This window comes from Eptatretus burgeri, chromosome 2 (genome assembly GCF_056783735.1).
Source record: "Eptatretus burgeri isolate ZD-2024b chromosome 2, Ebu_testis_v1, whole genome shotgun sequence".
Taxonomy (NCBI): domain Eukaryota; kingdom Metazoa; phylum Chordata; class Myxini; order Myxiniformes; family Myxinidae; genus Eptatretus; species Eptatretus burgeri.
In genome coordinates, this window is record NC_140962.1 from 140,298,999 (window position 1) to 140,321,852 (window position 22,854).

General features: G+C 44.1%; 1 protein-coding gene across 1 annotated transcript; it reads left to right on the forward strand.

The window, feature by feature from the left end:
* Positions 1-251: 251 nt before the first annotated feature.
* Positions 252-21,432, forward strand: LOC147033340 (uncharacterized). The gene is made up of 4 exons (XM_085871568.1): positions 252-400; positions 1,545-1,660; positions 10,007-10,193; positions 19,880-21,432. Exons 2-4 carry the CDS (start codon positions 1,553-1,555, stop codon positions 21,235-21,237), a joined length of 1,653 nt encoding a protein of 550 aa, XP_085727694.1. The 5' UTR covers positions 252-400; positions 1,545-1,552; the 3' UTR covers positions 21,238-21,432.
* The last annotated feature ends 1,422 nt before the right edge of the window (positions 21,433-22,854 follow it).

Sequence of the window (22,854 nt, forward strand, 5' to 3'; positions counted from 1 at the left end):
ACTAGGTCATGGTATGAACCTACCAACCAAGTTTCATCGAAATCGCCATTGTATTAACGGAGCACTGGACCGAACAGAGGGACAGACAAACATATCGATGGAAATACTGATAATAAGGGGAGAAGAAAAAAAAAATCTAAAAAAAAAATTTTTCGAATTTTTTTTTTCCACTCGATCGACTCCCCAACAAACAAACCGGACGATTACAATATCCCGCTCCCTCCCTCCGGGGGGCGGGATTATAAATACGGATGCGCAGGCGTGGACGTGTCATCGAAGTATGTACAGTATACATTACAGCTTATAAAAGGTTCCAATCCCGGAACAAGCCGTTTTCATTGCCATTGTTGATTTCCTGCACTGTCCCTTCTCGGCGAGCATCGAATTGAGGGATCCGTCGGTGCGTTCCCCATCCTCTCGAGTATATAGTGTATATCTTGATACTAATTTACACCTGGACACCGTGTAACGGGGGATCTCCTTGGTCTTGTTTCTCTCGTCCGCGTCGCGCGCCGGACTATTCACCCAGACTAACGGCGATTTGTCCGTAGCGGGACTACAGGCCTTAATTTTCCGAGTCATGGAATACGATGATTAACTGGATGGAAACGATATTATCAAAAATATATCCGAACTGATGAATTGTAAACTGCGTTGAATGGAAAATTTAACAAACATTGAAAACTAAAACTTGATTAACAACAAGCTAAAGTTGAAGTAGCAAGACTATTAAATCGATGGACAAAAAGCAAAACTTGATGGACAAAAAGCTAAAAATTGACAGACAAAAAGCTAAACTTGATGGACAAAAAGCTAAAAATTGACAGACAAAGAGCTAAGACTTGATGGACAAAAAGGTATAAATCCAGAGACAAAGAGCTGAGACTTGATGGACAAAAAGGTATAAATCGATAGACAATGAGATAAAACTGTATGGACAAAAAAGTATAAATTGATAGACAAATAGCTAAGACTTGATGGACAAAAAAGTATAAATCAATGGACAACAAGCCTAAACTTGATGGACAAAATGGTAGAAATCGAGAGACAAAGAGATATAACTGGATGGACAAAACGGTATAAATCGAGAGACAAAGAGATATAACTGGATGGACAAAAAGGTATAAATCAATGGACAAAAAGTTAAAACTTGATGGACAAAAAGGTAAAAAAACGTTGGACAAAAAGCTAAAAATTGATCAACAAAAATGCACAAATGGATCGACAAAACGTTTATGTTCACAGACAAAAGCTCGCCTGGGTGGATTAATGAACTAGCTGTTTGATGAGTTATCTTTCGATGGATACATTATTTATATCGAAGTAAAAGCTACTAAAGACATGTAAAGATGAGGATGGGTTAAAAAAAACAGACATTAAATGTTTCAACGAGGTTCTTCAATGCTGATGTACATGAAGGAATAATTAACTTGGACATCGACATTTGGTACATGCTTTGTACGAGTATATAATGACGCAGTTCATGAGACGTATAAGAGTTTTGTGATGCATTATTTTATGTTTTTTTTTTATTTCTTCCCCAGGTGGTAATATGGATGACCCCATGGATGATTGGAGGAGGAGGAATATGAAATATTTCATGAATATGGATGCTGCAGTGCTATTGCCACACCTTGTGTGCCTCACTGACCATGAGCGGGTAAAGCGAGAGTCTTGTAAATAGATTTACATGTCTTGTAAATCTTGTAAATAGATTGTAAATTGTAAATAGATCTATTTACCTGTTTGTAAATAGATTCAACACAAATTGTCTGTCGAGATTTTGTCTGCACATCTCGAGTTTATCTGCGGGCTGATAGCAGGGTGTGATTTAAACTGGAGGATCCCAAGCCCACCACCCTAATCATTAAGCCAACACCAGGCATTAAACTTTGATTTCAGTGGTAATAAGTTTTGAATCTGTACATGTCGAGCTTAAATAGTTCCAAGATTGTTGTTTCTTTATTTTATTTTTTTCAGTGTGAGAAATGTATTAGCGCAATATTTGGGTTATTTCTCTGAAATAAGCTCATCGAGTCGGTCCCGGTGTCCGTATGCATGTACGTACGTTAACATTTGACTTAAACAAATCTCCTCACAAACTACCTGACCGATATGGACCAAATTTGGTACGATGCACCAGGACAGCAACGTCTCATGGGGTTGTGCTCCCCATCCATCCATCCATCCATCCATCCATCCATCCATCCATGGGGACCATACTCTGTGCAGTGTTGGTGCTGCCTAAGTAGTCTCCTTGGTTATTGGGTACAATCCTAGATGGGTCACCACTCCGACACAGGATACAAGCATGCTGGCACTCATTTTGCCGACCTCGGAAGGATGACAGGCAGAGTCAACCCCACCCAGTATTAATTCAATTGATAAGTGGGATTTGAACTCAGGATTCTAGGATCCAAAGCCCACCCCCAAACCATGAAGCCAACACCAGGCATTATCCACCCCTATGGAGAGGGTAAAAGGAGGAATTTTGCCCAAAATATTGGTAATTATTCAAAAATTGTCTTCTCAGAAATCATCCGACAGATCCAGACCAAACTCACCATGAGGCATCAGGACCATGCCCTAACCTTAAGTTGTGCTCCTCATGGCCTTATCCCTACCCAGAAAGGGGACCATGGGTACCCTCCTCAAATCCCTCCACCAATAATAACAAAAGGTCAGGTTTCTCACACAGAGGTTTATTCAGGTAACACCACTCGGTGCAAGGCCCAGCTCCCAAGTAACTGTGCGCATGCACAAAGGGGGTGCAAGGGGTGGAGCATTTGCAAACACAACATTAATGGCGTAACTGCCTCATGTCTTCCTACAGGGTAATGAATAAACACTCATATGAGCAACAAACAACACCTGGAAGGGACACAGTAACACAGTGTGAAAAGGACACTATTACCAGTGAACATGTTAAAGCCCCAGCAACGTACACAAATGAGGCAAGGAGACCATGTTGCGAGAGCTACGACAGATACTTGTAATTGTAACTGAGACCGAGATAAAGAAGACCGAAGACACTAAAGTTGGCTTGGTCCTTCGTTGGATTCCATGAGCTACTCATCACTACACTGCCATGTCGGAGGGTGGTGTGAACGGGGCGGGGGGTAAAATTGGGGGAGAAGTGAAGGTGGGGACTAATTGGTCTGTCAGCGAAGCGACAGGTAGACTCTGCTAGTAATTTATAAACCTAATTGTGTGCACTTAAATTTTGAAATCACAGTACAATATATCAATTTATCAGAATCATCACGGAAGAATCTTGCCGACACGAGCTGAGAAAACCTTCCATCAAAAGCCTCTGCTGTACGAGTACGCTTTTCAACTTTCTTAGCAAATTTGAAGTATGCACTTAGTTTTTTTTGTACCGTGCATGATTACCTGTGCACCAGGTATGTGACCCTTGTATATAATTATTTATTCTCGATTCAGTGTTCCCCCTTTGTTCCCCAGCTCAACCCGCCATCGTCTCCACCGTTGCGATCACCATCCCCTGGTTATTTCGTTATCTGCTTGGGAAATAAACCCATTGGCTTTAAAAGAGCTAAGGTTCTCGTGTCTCTCCTTCGGTTCTCGCACGCGCACACCCATTAATTGAATGCAGTCCGAGGGAGTTAAAGCCAGTTTGGTCCATCCGTCTAGTGTCGGTGTTAATCGGCCTGGACACGACAATTGTGTTAGGAGTGAGATTTTTAGAACCCGAAGACTTCCAAATTTATAGTTAATTGGTGTCGAGAGAGTGCATGAGAGCATGCTGCAAATTTAAAATAAATAAATATATATCTTCTTCTTCTTCTTTCGGCTGCTCCCTTTCGGGGTCGCCACAGCGAATCATCCGCATGATCCGCATAGTGATTTGGCACATGTTTTACGCCAGATGCCCTTCCTGACGCAACCCTGGTCGCCTCTTACGACACAGGGATATGGTACACCTATTTTAACCGGGGTATATATATATACCCTAATATATATATATATATATATATATATATATATATATATATATATATATATATATATATACCCTAATATATATATACCCTAATAAATATATATATATATATACTCTTATATATATGTATATATATATATATATATATATATATATATACCCTAATATATATATATATATCTATATTAATAATTCGGCATGCCCCTTTCTTTGTTCCACCATCAGATTTTTGTTACTGCATGAAATGAAACAAGCTTTGACATATATAGTAATGATATTATTGTCTTCCTTAAGAGGCCCCTCAAAATTTGTTTTGATGATTATGGTAGTTAAATCTTATTATTATTATCTATATTAATATTTCGGCACGCCCCTTTTTTTGTTCCACCATCAGATTTTTGGTACTGCATGAAATGAAACAAGCTTTGACATATCTAGTAATCTGATGGTGGAACAAAAAAGGGGCGTGCCGAAATATTAATATAGATGATATTATTGTCTTCCTTAAGAGGGTTAGTTTTGATGATTATGGTAGTTAAACATTTCATGTTCTCCATTTGCAAAATGGGAGGAATTATTGCACAAAAAAGAAATAAAAATGTTTCCCATTTTTTAGAGGGCCACTAAGATGAGTTCGTAAAACCTTTTGTAGAGTATGTTATTATTAATCACTATACGCCATAGTAAATTGCTCATGTTATTGAGCTGTCAATAAGCTATCAATCATAGACATATAATAAACTCACTTGAGTATTCATATCTCTATTTCAATGCGTAATATCAAGCGGTACCTTCATGATGACCGAATAAAACCGGTATCGATGTCCGTCCGTCCTTATATCTGTTCACAATCAAACCAATCGTGATGCATTTTAAGGCTTTCCGAGAGCTTTGGAGAGATTACCTACACTCCCGCACAGTGCTGTTTTTATTATTCCTCCTGCACTTCATTAGAACATAGATTATGGATGGATGCGCAGATCCCAGGAGAACAACTATAGCTGTACAGAACAATTCATATTATTGATGGATAAAAATGATATTTAATTGATATTATAATAAATTGTTTATTTAAAATATCTTCAAATTTTGTGAGTTTTTAGTTTGTTGTGAAATATTAGGTCCTCGGGTCTCCGCATAGTGGCGTACAGGCTTAAGTCGTACTTATGTTTACTACCGTAGAAAATCACAGAACCATCCGACCGACATGCTGTTAACAGTTTCAGAATCAGCTAAAATCTACAAGATATGAATATGTACACGAAACTGATCCGGCCTTTTGGATCACTTTAAAGTAGGGTGCCCTGTAATTTTAATGCGCTCTATGGATCCTCCGGAACTCACGAATGGTACACGTTGTGTAGTCACTAAACTACGTGGTAATGTCATCAAAGTGGAGCTACTGCGGGACAGTCGAAGGGGAAAACCTGAATGATAATCAATGGATAAAAATGGTATAATATGTTGTTTAAAATACATTCATGCTATCTGTCTTTTACCATATGTTGCCAGTGATGCCCGTCCAAGAAGGGCACCTTTACTAGTATATATATATATATATATATATATATATATATATATATATATATATATATATATATATATATATATATATATATATATATATATATATATATATTGGCATGCGTGGGAAGAAGACTGCTGCTCAAAATTCGCATGTGCAAGCTTTGGCGGTACGAGGAAGCCGCGAGGTTGAAGGAAGCATCCCGGGGGTGGGGATTAATGAGGAGCCTCGGGTAGGAACCTCCCCTATTCCAGAACAGCCCAGCCAGGAAGTGGGTGCAATGTTGTTACAGGCCATATTAAAACAATTAATGGATAAAAATGATGAACAAATGGGTGAATGTATGAATAAAAATAAAGACGATTTGAAAAATGATAACAGAAATAATATGAAGGAAATAAGGAAGGAGATGAAAAGTGATTCAGAGGCGAGGTTGGAAGAAATAAAGAACAAACTGGGGACATGGATTGATGATGGATTTGAGAGGAAAATTGAGGGAGAATTTATGAAAACGAATGCCTTGCAGGAACATTGCGCTGGTGTGAATGTCGTTCTGCCCCAGTGGAAAGAGACTATCCACGTGATGAGCAGGTTGGAGGGGTGTGTGAAGAAATCTCTGGTTTGTGGTATGGTGCTCATGGGTGCGCGGTTGGACCCGGCAGGGGGTATTCTGGCACGCAGGGGGACCGACAGAGGGTGCGACCCAACACCAGCTTGGGTGAGCTGGGTGTTCAGACTTGCGACGTGTTGGGCGACTGGCGAGTCTTATCACGGTGGAAGACGGGTCTGACCGCCGGTGAGCAGGTCCGAGCCTACGCTACTGAGTGAGGCTGTGTCTGTCAAGAAGAGTGAGTTGGTGTCGGTGGAGGTTGTGCCGGTTTCTGGGGTGTTTTGGACGGACCCTGTTGACTTGGCACCGAGGTTGTCGTTCCGCAGTATTTTTTACGGGGTGTGTTTTAGCGATCACGAGGCAGTGGGTAAGAAAGAGGTTTAGCGTGAAAAAGATGAAAAAGAAACAGGCCAATGTGTGGCTGTGTCAGTGGGCGCCCCAATTGGGATGTAAATGTTTTTGTCCAGTGAATGCAGAGGTAGGAGCTGTGAGTCATGAGCAGCTGGCAACTCATAAAAATGGAACAAAGTTGGAGGAGCGAGAAGCTCAAGACCAGTAGCGGCTGCAGGAAGGAGCAAGAAAGCCAGATGGTAATGTGGTTATTTTTGTGTGCAGCCGATATTGGAAACACGCGGGGCCGGGAATTTTAAATTTAAATGGGTCATTTGTTTTGGAACAGCCTTGGTGTGAGTTGGTCCTCAGGCTGCAGAATTTGGACTCGGGGAGGTTAAGGTGGCTGGCCTTGTGTGAAATTGCTCCCTTTGGAGATTGGGTTTTGCCAGATAGCTGGAGAGCTGCACTAGCAGGATTTGGATGTGGGGTCCGACTATGGGTCGTGTGACATGTCCCAGGCTCCACGGGGAGTCTGGTGTAGTGTGGCATCCTTTTTCCGTCAGGGCACCATCCAAGCAAGTGTCTCTGGCTGATGGGGTCACCAGACCCTGGAGGGGTCTGAGACCTCTAGGGGTCCGAGCTGGTTCATTTTGGGCAACTGTCATGGTGTACCATGAGAACCACTAGGGGTAGGTGTTGCAGATCCCGTTTTGGTGGTGGCACCACTGAGGGCCAGCAAGGGCCTGATGAAGTGACGGCCCAGGCATGTGGCCTGGCAGCCTCTCCCTGAGACTCTGAGGCAGCCAGCAAGTGGTGACCTGCAATGCTGTGCTGGTCTCTGGATGCGGGTTGATCTGAAAAAGAGTGGGTATGCATACAGCCCACCAGACACCACTGGAGCATCTGTGAAACATTATGGAGTGATTGGGAAAGGCCCGGAGAGGCCCACATGGCCTTCCACAGATGGTCCACTGTGATTTATGGGCTCTCGCTTTCGAAATAGAGTCCTGGGTTTCATTGGCGTGGGTAACATGAGATTGGCTGCAGCAGGTGCTGCTGGTATTGAACGGGCTCCCCAGTGGTGATGGATTTGTACTAAATTTACCTTTCCCCATTGTCACGACTCACCATGCTTTGTTATTGGGGGTTTGCAGGTGAGTTGGGGAATTGGTATGGGTGATGGGCAAGAGTGGCCACGAGAGCCAAGCATGTAGATCAGGTGGAAAGGGTTATAATGTGATGTGTGTTGTAAATAAAGAATTGTGTTTTGTTCGAGTGTTTGTGATTATTAGCGTGTATGCCGGCCATGGCAGGTTAGGTGCACCAAAGCATAGCGTGTATTGCATGTGGTGGAAAACTGTATGGCAGCAGGTGAGGGAGTGGCATTTGGGGTTTTGTGGGTGGGGAAGGTGTGTGTATCGGCACCTACGGATGAGGGTCTGGAGGAGCAGTGACTGCGACCCCTCCCGAGGTAAATTGCTCTTGGCAGGTGGTGGTATCTGGTGTTCGGAGGCCATCGGAGGAGGGTCTGGATTGAGCAACCAACGGAGACCCTTGGCGACCCAGGGAGAAGCCAAAAGTGCTGGAGGCCAAGAGTGCCTTTGTGTGTGGATACCCTCCCTGGTGGGACGTACAGCTAAGACGCTGTTTGTCTGCTGGGGGCTGAGAAGTTGAAGGTGGGGGGTGGAGGGTGGGGGAGGGGCAAATAAGTCCCAAGTCGGGTGACTTGTTTTGGACTGCGTGCACCACAGACTGAAGCGCTCCCACCATCTTGTTTGTGCAGGACCTCCCCACTGCTGAGTTGAGAGCCACACCTGCAGTGTGTAAAAGATGAAACCATGGCCTTGCAGAGAACTTGATTGTTGTTGTTGTTGTTGTTGTTGTGAATGAGGGAATGTTCCACTCAGTCCCATGCGACTTGGCATGTCCTATGAAGAGCAAGTAGTTCCTGAAATTGGATAGGTGGTTTTCAAATTGGGTATTTGGGCTCAGCTGACAGCTGGAGCAGCTGGCATCCACTGGGGGACATGGTCAAATAGATGGGGGTTTCAATTGGTGAAGGTAAATTGTGATTAAGGTAGGCCCTGTTTGTGTTTTTGGAGCCATTCTGTGCTCACCCCAGGACATCAGAGCGAGGAGACAAGAGGGAAGAATCCACTGCACCTATAATTGTGCATTTTAAAAATTGTTTGCAACTAAGTGGGGAATATGATAAGGAGGTTCGTTAAGTTAGCTACAGCTCACTTTCCACAGCCCCTCCTGATTTATTTTGTGATGTTAATTAGGTGTGAGTCTGCAAGTGTTAAGGTTGGAGCTGTTGCCCCTGCAGTGAACCTTGCAAGAGGGGGTGGGGGGATTACATTTGTAGGGGTGGCGTAGATATTACCTTAGAGCAGATAGAAACGTATAAAGTAGGATGGTCTGTGTACAAATAGGTAGCCCATCTCAAAGTGATTAAGGAAACGTAGCTCAATAATTATCTGTTTAAATGTGCACCATACAGAGGGTGGTACATTGCAATAAATAGTTAGGGAATGAGGTGAAGACAATTGTACGTATAACCTCTTGTATTTTCCACTGGATGAGGTGCCCGGGGTGAGGCCCAAGCGAAGATAAATGGACACAGCTTGGATCGCCTCCCGAGAAGGGTGGAGCTTTTGTTCGCTTCCCGAGGGGCAGAATTATGGGTGCATCCGGAGGTGTGGACCTTTTTCATTGCCCGGGGAGGGTGGAGTATCGGGGTCCTCTCACAAGAGCCAAGAGGACGAGTGAGTCATCCCCTGAGCGAGTTCAGTTGGGGCGAAGCGAAGCAAAAAGGAGAGTTGGAATAGTCTCAGAGAGAAGAGGAGATTGTGTGGACTGTGGAGAGAAAACTTGGGACTGGACCAGCAGCGACTGTGAAAGTGCATTTTGGCATTCATGCCATACACAGCTGCCAATAAACAATACGTCATGTATATTTTTTACGTGTGATGTCACGTACAACTGAACTGATGCCGGACATACTCGTCCGACCGGAGTGAAGCCAATAGCTGCACTCGTGTGAGTTTTCCAGCACTGAGACAAACTCTTTGCCTGCAGAGATTCAGGAATGTCTGCCATTTTTTTTCTCCTCCCTCTCTGAAATCAAGTAACGTGATGATCTCACCTTGATTACGTTAAATGGCCGCTTCTACCCAGCCCCAATCAGCTGCAATCGGCCTATTATTCAAGCAGGTGACTCTCACCACTCAATAAATACCCCACCCATGACCGATTAGATTGGTTGTAAACACGTGGCAGTGCTTAGTTCCATGTGGCCTCAAAGACTTGTAAAGGATTCTTATGTGGATCGTCTTTTTCTTTCTTTTCTTTTTTTGTCAAAACTTTGAGTTGGTTGTGTTTTTGCATTATTTTGTGAGTCTTTCATGATCCCCACATTACAAACATTTATTTAATAAAATGAATGTTTATCTGAAAAGTCAATATAACTTGATGGTATGTGAATGTATCTTCTGACAGTTGAAGGTGAACCAATTGTGATTCAGGAATATAAGATCAATTGGTGTATTTAAACGCTCTGTGTCTTGTTCAGGACATCATTTTAAAGCGAGCAAGGTTCGAAAACTGTTTGGATGCAATGACCTGCCTCCTGGATGATGTGCATCGCCGATGGAAGCAAAGCTCGTACCAACAGTTGTTGCAAGCGTTGAACCACTGTGAATACAAGGAGATTGCTCAAGAAATGGAGAGGGAATTAATAAGAGTGAATCTTTCTTCTGGTATGAACAACACATCGTTTACATGCATTGCTTTTATCATTTTTTTTATATTTCGTAATGTGATGCCTGGAAGGATGGGGTGATTTGGGAAAAGATTGTCTTGGGCCATTTTTGTGGAATGCTCAGGCAGAATATTCATTGGTGAGTTAAGTACACAATTCCTAGAGTACGAGAATATGGGGACCGACAGGATAGCTCAGAGGAAACAAACTCGTCTTTGAGCTATCTCTTCTATGTTTGATTCATGGCTCAACGATAAACGATCACCCTGGTGCTTCGTATCAACAGCTTTCCATGGTGTTGGGTACTGCTTTCTCACAAAGAAGCAGCTTCCTGGTTGAGAAAATACACTGGGCACTTTGCTATTGCCTTCACAGCTTTAGTATTTGAGGTAGGCGTTTCGAATTTGGCCAGGGTGCCGATGCACTTTGTTAAAGACAACATGAAATATTTAACGTCCATTATCAGAAAGCAATGTTGGCTGATGGATCTTCATCTTAATATCCCATTGGATGGATGATACTCTCATTTATCCAATGCCATTTCTGATAAGCAAAGCAGCTTTTTGGTCTTGTCAAGAACTGAACCTAGACTATATAGATTAAAGGCAAATGCGCCACCTCAACTGGGCTATCCTGTCATTGTCATCATCATGTACCAAGCACGATGCAAAGCGTTGCTGCTGCTGAAGCAGTTACTAGGCTACAGCCCTGGTTTGGTCACCACTCCAACTGAGAAAGTCAGGGCAGGAATTTGGAATTTGGCCATGGTGCTGGTGATAGCTCACCTACATTTCGTGAAGGACACCGTGGGGGATGTTTAATGTCCACCAACTCATGCCGGTAGATGGGATGCCCAGTTTAACGTTCATCCGATGGACAGCACACACATTGATGAAACACCAGGATGACAGTTTATAGCTCGGCCGAGATTTCAACCCAGGCTCGACAGCTTCGAGGTGAGTGTGCGTACCTCTCTGCCATTCTGTCAAATAAAGCTACTGAGCATCACAGGCCTCACTTCTATGCTTGGTATCATTACTTTCCTTGTGAAATAGTACATAAAACCAGCTGAAAATCACAGGCTAGTGCCTGCACAATTAGAATGGCCTGCACATGGATAGCCAATTAGGTTGGCCTGCAATTTAGGATGGATGCCCAATTCGGATGGCTTGCACATGGATGGCAAGAGGATGGCCTGCAATCCCAATTAGGATGACTGACACATGCACAATTAAGATGGCCTGCACATGGAATCTACATGTAATCCACTTATTTTTCCAGGAGCAATGCACTCTACTTCTGTATTATTTGAACTTTCTCGCATTGATTTTTTTTCTATTCAAGAATAGAGTCGACGGAAGGGTGCGGTGACGAAGGGTAAATAAACAACAAGCTGACAGTGGTGCGGTGGGGGCAACAGTTGGACAAAATAAGCAAGGAAATGAATGAACAGGAAAAACAAGGAGAGAGAGAGAGAGATAGAGGAAAGGAGAAAATACACTAACCTCTAAGTTAGTGGGTTTGGTTAGGTCAGGTTAATGATGGTAGAAAAAATCGTGGATGGAGATGGGGGTTGATGAGATGGTAGTACAGCATCTGCTTGAAGCCCTGGAGGGAAGAGTGGGATTGAACAGTCTCAGGAAGGCAGTTCCAAAAATGCGACAAAAACAACAAAACGTAAATGTGTGCAGTAAGCCTGGAGAAAGAAGAGGGGGAATTGCTATGCAATACATGTCCCCGACCGATGTGATATTTTCTAAGTCCAAAAAAGGCATAACTCTGTCAAAAGTTGATTAAACGTCCTGAAGCTCGAACTTGTTCTGTAACTTATCATAATAAAACCATGTCCCAAATTTCAGTTGAATATGTTGAAGGGTATGGGGAAAAACGTCTGAAAAACCACCGGTGAGATGAACGGACGGAGAGAAAACCTATAGTCCCCTCCAGTGAAACCAGTAGGGGACAAATAAGCATCTTCCTGGAATATGTCTTTAAATGCAGTGAAGATCCACACTCTTGCTTTGTCCCACCATAAGGACCGGTTGGCTAATCCCAAAACTTATTTCTCTGGTCAGCCTCTGGAACTCTTGAGCCTCACGATGTGCTTTTGTTGTCATGGGTAGATCACATCTTCAAGCTGGCCTCTAAACTCAGCTGTTTCCCCTTTGCCCAACCTTGAATGTCGATCCTTCATTTCTGTTGTTGTGCTCTTCCATGAGCCTTGATAACTAAATTTAGAAATCTTAGTGGAGTGGACTATCCATGTTTAGAAGAGGAATTGCTTGTTAGCATCTATCTCTCTCCAAGCCTCCACACAGTAATGCTTGAGATTGGGTAGATGTGGATCCGGAGAAGAGTAGGAAGAGGAAGAGTCAGTCTGTTCTTGTGAAAGTCTGCCTGTTATAAAGTCACGAAGTCATTCTGCCTGGATTTCCTTCCTTATTCATTGAATCTTAATTAAATGAATTGCTTTATTATTTTAAAAGCTTTTAATAGCTTTTAAAATGCTTCAGTTTCCTTATTTATTCGTCAGGAACACTCCACGTGTTCTTCATCACCAGGATCTATTTCTCTTATTCTTCGTCACAAGATTTATTTCTCAAACCTGTCTCACAAACACTTGGTCCATCGACCATCCCCATGTACCTACGGCAATACTTTCATCCGTGCCTTCAATAACCATCAACTTCACCCTTCATGTGATGCCTGTCTCTGTATATCCAAATTGGGAATCATGAGAGGCCCAATTTGCAGAGGTTGCCTGCCAAATCCAAATCCATTGGGACCATACTCTGTACAGAGTGTTGGTGCTGCCAAAGCTGTCTCCTGGGCTATTGGGCACAATCCTGGACGGGTCGCCACTCCAACACAGGATACTTGAGTGGCTCAATCATCCCAGAAAGCTGGTACTCATTTTGCCAACCTCAGAAGGATGACAGGCTGAGTCAACCCCACCTGGTATAAATTAAATGGCCAAGCTGGATTTGAACCCAGGACCCGAGGATCCGAAGCCCACCACACGAACCATTAAGCCAACACCAGGCATCTTGCCTGCACATGACTCTCCTTCACTTCAATTAAGTGTCAAAACCCTCCCCCTCATCATCTCCTGCAAGCCTGGGTCCTCCCAATCTCACCCCTTCTCTCTATCCCCCTCATCAGCATCCTCCACTTCATGCCCCCCCTTTCTGCATTCTGCATCCCCCTCACAGATTCTCCCTCACCCCACTCCCTCTCATCTTCCCCCTTCTCCAGCCTCCTTCCATGTTTCCCCTCACCTTGCCTCCTCCCATCATCCCCATTGCCCTAACCTCTCCCATCTTCACCCGAGCCCAGCCCCTTCCCACCCGCTCCCAGCTGCCTTTCCACCCTGCTCCCTCTTCTAACTCCAACTCCCTATACCTGACTCCTTTGTGGCTCTTCATGGTTATTATCTCCTCCTGTTTGATAGGCCAGAACCCTATTCTGGTGACAGAGTGCACTTTACATCAATAACTCCATTTCTCACTGTTCTGCCTTATCTGCCTCATTGACATAATCTGTTTAAAAGAATCCTTCCTCTCACAGAATATACCTGACTCCTTAGTGTTTATTCCTGGCTATTGTCTCCTCCAGTTTGATAGGTCAGCTGAGGAATGGGAGCATGCACCGGAGCAGCACGTCGCTGTGTCCACTTTCTGCTTGGAGGAACTCCGGGGCCTCTTGGCCATCCCCATCTCTTTGAGATGCTGATAAACCTGCTGTAACCACGAGGGATGTGGTCAGCCCGTTGGCCTCCTCCACTCACGAGGCTCCCTTGCTGAGAGAATCAGGTGAGCAGGATCAGCGTCAGGAAAATGAGCCACATGTCCAAACAGCTGCAACTGACTCTCACGGGCTGTACAGGTAACAAGCATCATCTGAGTCCCTCTCGGCATCCGCTCGTTAGACACAAAGTCTGACCAGTGGTTGCCAAGGATTCTCCGAAGAGACCTGTGATCGAAGGAGTTAAGACTCCATCTCAGATCGCTGGTCAGAGTCCAAGTCTAACATCCGTAGAGCAAGACTGGAAGTCCCAAAGACCTGAAGACTCAGACTTTCGTCCTCCTGCACAGGTCCCAAGAATGCCACACCCCATGGTCCAGTGAATCCATGACTCCCCAGGCCTGAGCCAGATGTCTATTGACCTCTGTCTCACAGCCAGCAGAGACATTAATATCACTGCCAAGGTAAGTGAATCTTTACGTGACCTCAAAATCCTCACCACAAACAGGTACAGGCAAGATGGCAGCATCCAAGATGTCACTGAAAGCCTGGATCTAACTTTTGACCCAGGAAACCCGTAATCCCAGTAGCTCCGACTCCTCATTCAACACCTTAAGGGCCCCCAAAAGGATATCTAGAGTCTCCACAATGATGACTGCATCATCTGCGAAATCAAGGTCAGAGATCTTGATACTCCCAAACGATGCACTGCAGCTTGATGTGTCTGAGATTCTCCCCGGAATCCAGTCCATACAAGTGCTGAAAAGTGTGGGGGGCAGCACACACCCCTGACCAACTCCAGTCACAACTGGAAAGAAGTCAGGGATGGAACCACCACACCTCACAGCACTCTCAGTACCAGAGTATAGTTCAGATATCAGATTGACCAGTTTTGGTGGCACCCCATGAAGACCGAGAATACTCCAGAGGGCATCCCGATTCACTGAATCAAATGCTTTGCAGAGATCAACATAGGCTGCCAAAACTCTCGTCTGTGTTCGGTGAGGAACCGAAGAGCAAGGATACGGTCAATCGTTGACCTCTTAGGTGTAAAGCCTGGATGCTGGTGCTCAAGCAGATGGTGACGAACCCTATCAATAATTATCCAAGCAAAGACCTTGCCCGGCACTGAGAGCAGCATCACCCCTCGGTAGTTGTTTCAGTATTTGCGATCGCCCTTCCCTTTCAAGAGAGGGACAATGAGGCCCCTCTTCCAGTCAGTTAGGATTATGCCCGTGTTCCAAACAGAGCACAGAACTGCATGCAATGACCCAAGTACAGCATTTCCATCAGCCTTGAGAAGTTCAGCATGGATGTCACAGATCCCAGGAGCTTTACCCCATTTCAACTTGGTTCACCACAGCCTGTGTTTCCACAAACGAAGGTGGTTCACAGTTGCTTGGAGGGTCTGCAATAGGAATAGTAACATTGCTGACATCCAACTCAATAGTTGGTGGGTCAACATGGTGCAGCCACTCAAAGTAACCGGCCCAACGGGCCTTCACTTCAGACTCCTCTATCGAGCCCACTACCCTCCACTCTAACTGCAGTACACTGAGGGACAGGCTTGGAAGAATGCAATGCACACATTCCCCTGTAAACAGGAAGAGAATCACTTGATCACAGGTGATGCTCTACCCCCTCTCAGATTCCTCGCACATAAGCCTCCTTGTCTGCCCTTAGTGCACGTTCAGTTTTATGCCTCAACTCTTTGAACAGTTTGATCGGCCTGAATCCCATTCTGGCAACGGAGTGCACTTTACGTCAAGAACTCCATTTCTCACTGTTCCTGTACTGCTCTTACACCTCCAAAACACAAGGAGTTCCTTTGGCTGTGGCTTCTCCTCCGCTCCCACCCTTTGTTTGTCTGTGTGTTGTACTGACCTAATAGTGACGACTCCATGAACAGTGCCTTCAGAAAGTATTCGCACCATGACTTTTGTCGCATTTTGCTGTGTTGCAGCCTGAATTTAAAATGGATTAAATTTAATTTTTTTTGTTACCGATCTACACAAAACACCCCATAATGACAAAGTGAAAACATGTTTTTAGAAACTTTTATAAATTAATGAAAAGCTGAAATGTCTTGAGTCAATAGGTATTCAAGCCCTTTGCTATGACACTCTAAATTGAGCTCAGGTACATCTAATTTCCTTTGATCATCCTTGAGATGTCTCTTTAACTTGAGTGGAGTCCACCTGTGGCCAAATCAATTGATTGGACATGATTTGGAAATAAACACCTTTCTTCATAAGGTACCACAGTTGACAGTGCATGCCAGAGCAGCTGCTGTCCCTGGACTCTGTGTCTTTTTCTCCTGACAAGGTGGAGAGCTTGCTGTCAAGCCTCGACTCAGATTCTGCAACCAATCCAGATGGCATCAGCCCTCGTGTCCTAAAAACCTGCTCTGCTGCTCTTACACATCCTCATTCTGCTCTGTTCACCCTGCTCTTTGCCCTCAATCACCTTCCATCCACTTGGAGGTTAGCCAGCATCACTGCATGGCATAAACATGACCTGTAAAAACCAATCCCCCTTACAACAGAGATGTTAGCTTTCTTTCAATCATCAGCAAAATCATGGAATCCACCATCACAGTTGATATCAAATTCTTCCTTTTCTCTAACCACCAGATCTCAGACCATCAGTTCATATTCAGACCAGGTCACTCCACCTTGGACAGGCTGCTTCGACTCACCCATTAATGGATGGAGGCCCTCAATGTCAGGACGTACAATCATGGCCGTCTCTCTGGACATATCGCGTGCTTTGATACAGTCTGGCATCCTGCCTTACTCTCCAAACTCTCTGCCTATGGCATCCAAGGCCACTTATACACATGGGTTACCAACTCCTCCACTCTTGTCACCAACGTGTGGCACTCAACGGAATCCTTTCATCTCCTCTCACTACCAAGTTTGGAATGCCCCAAGGTGCTGTTCTGATCCCAGTCCTATTCCTAATCTTCGTCAATGATCTATCTGACTCTCTGGAAAGTCCTCTTTATCTCTTTGCTGAAGATCCCACTTTCTGCCATAATAACCCTCAGCCTCCAGATAGGCAGATAACAGCCTCTTCCCTCTCTCTCTCTCTGAAAGGACTGCATGGTTGACCCTCCCATCTACTTTCTCAACAATCCTCTTGAAGATGTTCAGTTACTCAAACTTCAGGCTTCATTGTCAGCTTTCCGATGATGCCTGTGTCTTTCTTGGGCAAACCACACTTTGAAGTTGGCCTCCAAATGCAGTCACCGACTGGGCATCCTCTGTCATGCAAAGCTCTTCCTTGGCACACCTGAACTTTTATTCACCGACAAGGCATTTATCCGCAGCTTGGAGTACTAATCTCCCCTGCCTCACACCTCGTTCAGCATGACGCCATGGAAACCAACGTCTTCAAGACCATTGGAATCTTCTTGACATGTCGGTGGTCTCTCTGTCTTCTGCCATCTCCAATCCTCCTCCCCCCACCTCCACCTCCACCTCCCCCACCAGGTTCCTGCATGGTGCATGAGTTCTGCCAATAATCCTTTTTTGGTGAAAATCCACAAATCCAGAATCACTGCTCACCTCCACTTCGTTCTTCTTTTTTTTAGCCTGTGGAACCAATTTTTTTCATTCTCTTCAATCTCATCCTTCCCTCTAAATCTTCAAGAAAGCTGTTCACCACCATATTCGATCATCCCCCATCCAAAATCATGATCCGTTTACCCCCTTAACTCTCCCCCATCCCCAAGCCAACCTCCTTCCAAATTTCCAGTTTTGCCTTCCTGAAAGTTTGCATGTCCTCCCCCTGCCCCTTTCCCCCCATCCCTTGTTTTTCCAAGTCTTGATTTATTTTGTCCTTCAAACCTGCTGTCGCTGTGCCCCCTCTCTTTCTATTGCTCCTTTTGTTCTGTTACGTCCTGATCCGTTCTATGCTCCAGCTCCTCTATGAGCCTCAACATTGTATACAAAAAGAAAGAAATTATGCTATAACCGAATAAAACAGATGACTATTCTGTGCTGGACTTCGAGAGAAACTAATTATATTGCAACGAAAGGGAAGTCTTGATAATTCTTCAGGTAAAGTAGATTCCTTGCCAGGTTAATCTCAGTGTTTCAGCAATTGCCTGAAGAGGAACAGTGGATTAAATTTGTTTTGTTTTTTGAGCAGCACATGTTGCCAAGACTCGAGGTTATCTTGTGTTGAAAATGTTGCTAACATAAAACGTTTTTCGTGTGTGTGTGAGTGAGTGTGTGTTTGTTCGTGTTCCTGTCCCTGTGTTTGGCATTATGAGATGGTGATGGGGGGAACAAGAAGACATTCTTGATGGGATAAAAAGAAATACAACGGGAATTTATAGAACACGCAGTTTTGAGAAATAGGACAAGGGGAAGGGTTACCCCCTCCCTTTTTTATTTAGATGACGTGAGCTCAGCCGTTGCATCACTGGGTCCCGCCATGTTGTTAGAATCTCGATGTCCCTCCGCCCTGAGAGCGCTAATGGAAAATTTGATTGGTTGAAACAGCGTACAGTTTTGTACACCGGTCAAAAGTTTTAGAACACCCCCATTTTTCCAGTTTTTACTGAAATTTAAGCAGTTCAAGTCCAGTGAATAACCTGAAATGGTACAAAGCTAAGCAGTAAACCGCCTGAGGTTAAATAAAAAAGTTTAGGTTACCAAAAACTGAAAAATAATGTAAAGTTCAGAGTTGTTAAAAAAGACCCTTTTCAGGGAACAAGTAATGGGTTAGCAACTGCAGCTGTTCTGCAGCAATGGAAGTAAATTAAGTTTTGAAAGTTGATGCAAACAATTCCTACAGGTGTCCCAACTTTGTTGATTAGTTACAAACCAACCCTCTATCTGTATAAAATCAGTGTTGGAACAGACTGTTGCTACACCCTCTGAAGCATTATTTGGACAATATTGCACTGCAGGAAGTAGTATATTGCCATCATAATGGCGAGAAAAAGACAATTAATAAGGGAAGACAGACAGACCATTATATATATTTAGATTAAATTTTGTTCAACAAAACGATTCCTTGATTTCTTTTTTTTATCTGTAATTGTTTATTTGTTCTCTGCTTTAATTTCAGAGTACATTGAAACATTAAACTGCTTAAATTTCAGTAAAAACTGGAAAAATGGGGGTGTTCTAAAAGTTTTGACTGGTAGTGTACTGTTAAAGTGAAGGCTTTTGGAAGTACAAACAAGGCGATTTGTGTTGGACATTGTTCAAAATATGTAATTAATTGGAATTAAGCTGTTGAAAGAAATTTTTAAAAACCCATTGAATCGGAAGTTTACCACCGTTAATGCATCGAATCAATCGCTTGAATCAGTTCCTCAATCATAGACTGACAGACATTGCTCTCCCCCACCGCTTTGCGCTACACGTGCAGGGTAAACATTGAAGGTAGTGTGGATTAGGATTTAAAATATGAGTAAGGATGGAAAAAGCTAATTTGAAACGAGAACGACACTCGGTGGAGCAGAAACCTCCGCCTGGCTGAACAGTTTACGTTTTGTATCCCACTGATCGGCTGGATCTGCATTTGGACCTGAAACAAAATCGAATAGGTTTATTCTTGTCACCTACCCAAGCTCTCCACGAAGTTTCATCCAAATCCGTCCATAACCTTTTGAGATATCGTGCTATAATTATATAGTTTTTGGCCCCATCTCTCAATGCTGAAGAAACACTGAAGAAATTCTAATATCGGAATTTAGATCTTCACCAAAATGTAAACAATTCATCCTTGTCACACACCCAACCTGTTCACCAAGTTTCATCAGAATTCGTCATTAGCTTTTTGACATATCCTGCTCACAGACAGCCAAACAAGGGTGAATACATAACTTCTATCCACCTTCGGTGGTGGAAGTAATAAGATGTTTATGCTGGTGCAATTTTTGTGGTGAAATAAACGTTTTGTTTTTCTTCCTTGTTGCAGAATCGAGTGGGACATATCGATCAGGAAATTATGGTCAAACGAGGAATGCATCAAAACTCTCGGAACCTCCATCTTCTCAGAACGCCGCATCAATTCACCATTCCATGTCAGAAATGGCACGAGGTAGCGGTTCACAAGAGCAGAGACAGAAAGAAAAGGTCTCGTACTCACTTCCTCATGCAGCAATAGTTCATCCACAATTTCAGACATATGGCACAGCAGCTGTAAGCGTATCAAAACAAAACGAGGGACTTTCAACCGGTGAAAATGTCATACCAGCTGACTCGACAGGGAAAACGAGTCCTTGCTCGGAAATCAATGATTATCCCATTGGTGTGAAGGAGGTAGGAATGGTTGAAAGTCCTGGTGTTGCATCCAGCAAGAGTGAAAACCTCAAGCCTCATATAAAATCGGAAACTGTGGCACACACAAACGTAACACATTCAGAAAATATTGATTTGCGTCCAGCTTTAGATGCACCCGCAGTTGAAACTAATGCAAGAGAGGGAGGAGACATGGCAGTGCCTGAAGAGAGTGATGAAAAACCAGAAATGTTGATGTCACATGCTTACTCATCATTGCATTTAGCAGACCTACAAATTAGCACGATGACAACTCCAGGGATTTCTGAGAGGCCTGATCCAGAATGTACTGTGACCAGGCCCAATGACGATCAAATGGAGTCTTTATCCGCGGAGCACACTTGCGCTAATTCACAAACGCAAGACGGCAACGATTCCGTTAATAGGAAGCGGCAGAAAATTGACGCTCTACAGGGTTACCAAAATTGGGAAAGGGATGACGATGACAACAACTTTAGTAGATGTGATCAAAGTTTTGACACTGCTCAAAATGTGAGCAATTTCTCAGGCTTTGGAGATTTATCATACAATGACCTGACCCCGGCGATGAAGATCAAAGAGCCAAACGAAGAAAAAATGCAAAACATACCCAACAAAACCAAAGCAAATGGTGAAGAGTTAATTCGGGTTTCCACTGGAGATGAAGCTTGCAAAAATACGAACAACATATCAGAGTTTTATGTGAGTACCAGAGCTTCACCAGAGCACAAGGAAGATTACCAAGCACAGCCAGGTGTAGGAGAAGGAATTTCACAAAGACGGTTAACCAGCTCTTTAACTGAAGATGCACAATCACAAATACCCTCTGAGGGGGAACCTGTGGATAATTGTTGTTGGATGAACCGAAATGTCCATAATCCTCGTTTCTCAAACTTTGATTCCTTTTCTGGACACGCACCTGGAGATGAGAAAGGGAGCTGGCTTCCTTACTTGATCGTCACAGCAATGTTCTGTGTAGCTTTGATTTTTATAAAACAGCGATACAAGAGTAGTTGAAGGGTATTTAATAAATATAATTCATCGTCTGTCTATCTGTCTGTCTGTCTCTGTATGTTCGCAATTTTTTGCAAAGATTGTTGGGCTGCCAGCCAAATTTGGCACATGGACCAAGTCCAACCAGACCGAGGATATTTTCATCCATCACCTCAGCTTTTAAAGACCCCGAAGGGGGAGAAGAGTAGGGGTGGGAGTCTGGAGGGGGTGGGGTGTGGGAGGAGGAAGGGGAAGGGGTGGGGTGAGACTTCGGAGGGGTTAGGGTGGGTGTCCAAAGAGAGGGGGTGTGGTGGGAGGAGGAGGAAGGTGTGGAAGGAGGAGGGAGGGTGGTGGGGTGGGAATCCGGAAGCAGGAGGTGGGGTGGGATGAGGGAGGGGAATGGGTGGGAGGAGAGACCCTGCATTGCCCAGTAACATCTGGTACCTTTGCTCGTTTTGCAATATAATGCACTACTTGTAAGAATTGGAGGTGGGGTGGATATGACAGTGTGGGTCGAGGAGGTAGGGTTGGGAGTTATGATAGGGGTTAAAGTAGAAATGAAAGCATGGATGAGGATGAGCACAGGTGAGATTGGCTGAATGACCTTTCCCTTTGCTAAGTTAACCATGTAAGAGAGGAAAAAAGGGGGAAAATATATTGGAGAAGGGAGAGATGAGAGGTGGGTGCGGTGGGACATGTGGGGAGAGAGGGGCCGGCCGATGGTGGGATAGTAAGTCAGCGCAGGAATTTGGCCAGGGTGCTGGCGCTGACTCGCATACTCTTCACGAAGGAGAAGAACAATGGATTTTATGAACTAAAAGTTGATGAGTTTGCTCGTTTTGCTCCATGATGAAGCGCCAATGGTCGAAACTTCAGCAGCACATTTCCCATGACAGCAAACAGTCATCAACTTTTAAGTTGATAAAATCGATGATTTATTTGTCCACTGACGCAGACTGACACTGGCTTTCGCAGACACTAGTGGGATTCTGTTGGGGGAAAGAAGTTGGGAAAATCTGAATCAGCATGAAGGTGATTTTTGGGGGGTGGGGGAGATGCTGTTGTGGAGGCTTTAGAAGGGGACAAGGGTTTGGGTGAGTGAGATGGATAGATGAAGGGGATTACAAGTGTATGAAATGTAGAATATGCACCACAGCTCTTTTCTTTTTGTATAAATGATTGAGGCTCATGGAAGAGCAAGAGCAGAATGAAAGGGAACAGAATGGAAAGGGGGAAACACCAACGGCTGAGTAGAAGTGAGAGTGAGATCATGGGGATGAACAAGCTAAATGAACAAGCTGCACACAAGCTAAATGAAGCACAGCAAGAGGAAGGGGAAAGAAGTGATGAAACAAAAAGGAACAAACCAACTGACAACTAGCAAACAAAAATAGGTGGAGAGGGTGGGTCTCAATAACATGGAAAAAGGTAGTTCTTGGGAATGGGATCATTTGAGGTAGAAGAATTAATGAGTATCAATTGGGGGGGGGGGTGACCTGAGGTTGTGGTGAATAGCAGCCTTGAAGACCTGGAGGGAAGAATGGGTTTGAACATACTGGGGTAGTTGGTTCCACAGACAAGGAAAAAGAGGAACAAATGGATGGAGGTGAGTTGCGACCATGGATTTTGGAAGTTTAATGA

What these genes read in the sequence shown, in the direction of transcription:
- LOC147033340 (XM_085871568.1), top strand. Translation starts at nt 1,553, where the DNA reads ATGGATGACCCCATGGATGATTGGAGGAGGAGGAATATGAAATATTTC. An exon ending in GCCTCACTGACCATGAGCGG is followed by an intron (nt 1,661 to 10,006) that starts GTAAAGCGAGAG and finishes TGTCTTGTTCAG; the next exon opens with GACATCATTTTAAAGCGAGC. An exon ending in AAGAGTGAATCTTTCTTCTG is followed by an intron (nt 10,194 to 19,879) that starts GTATGAACAACA and finishes TCCTTGTTGCAG; the next exon opens with AATCGAGTGGGACATATCGA.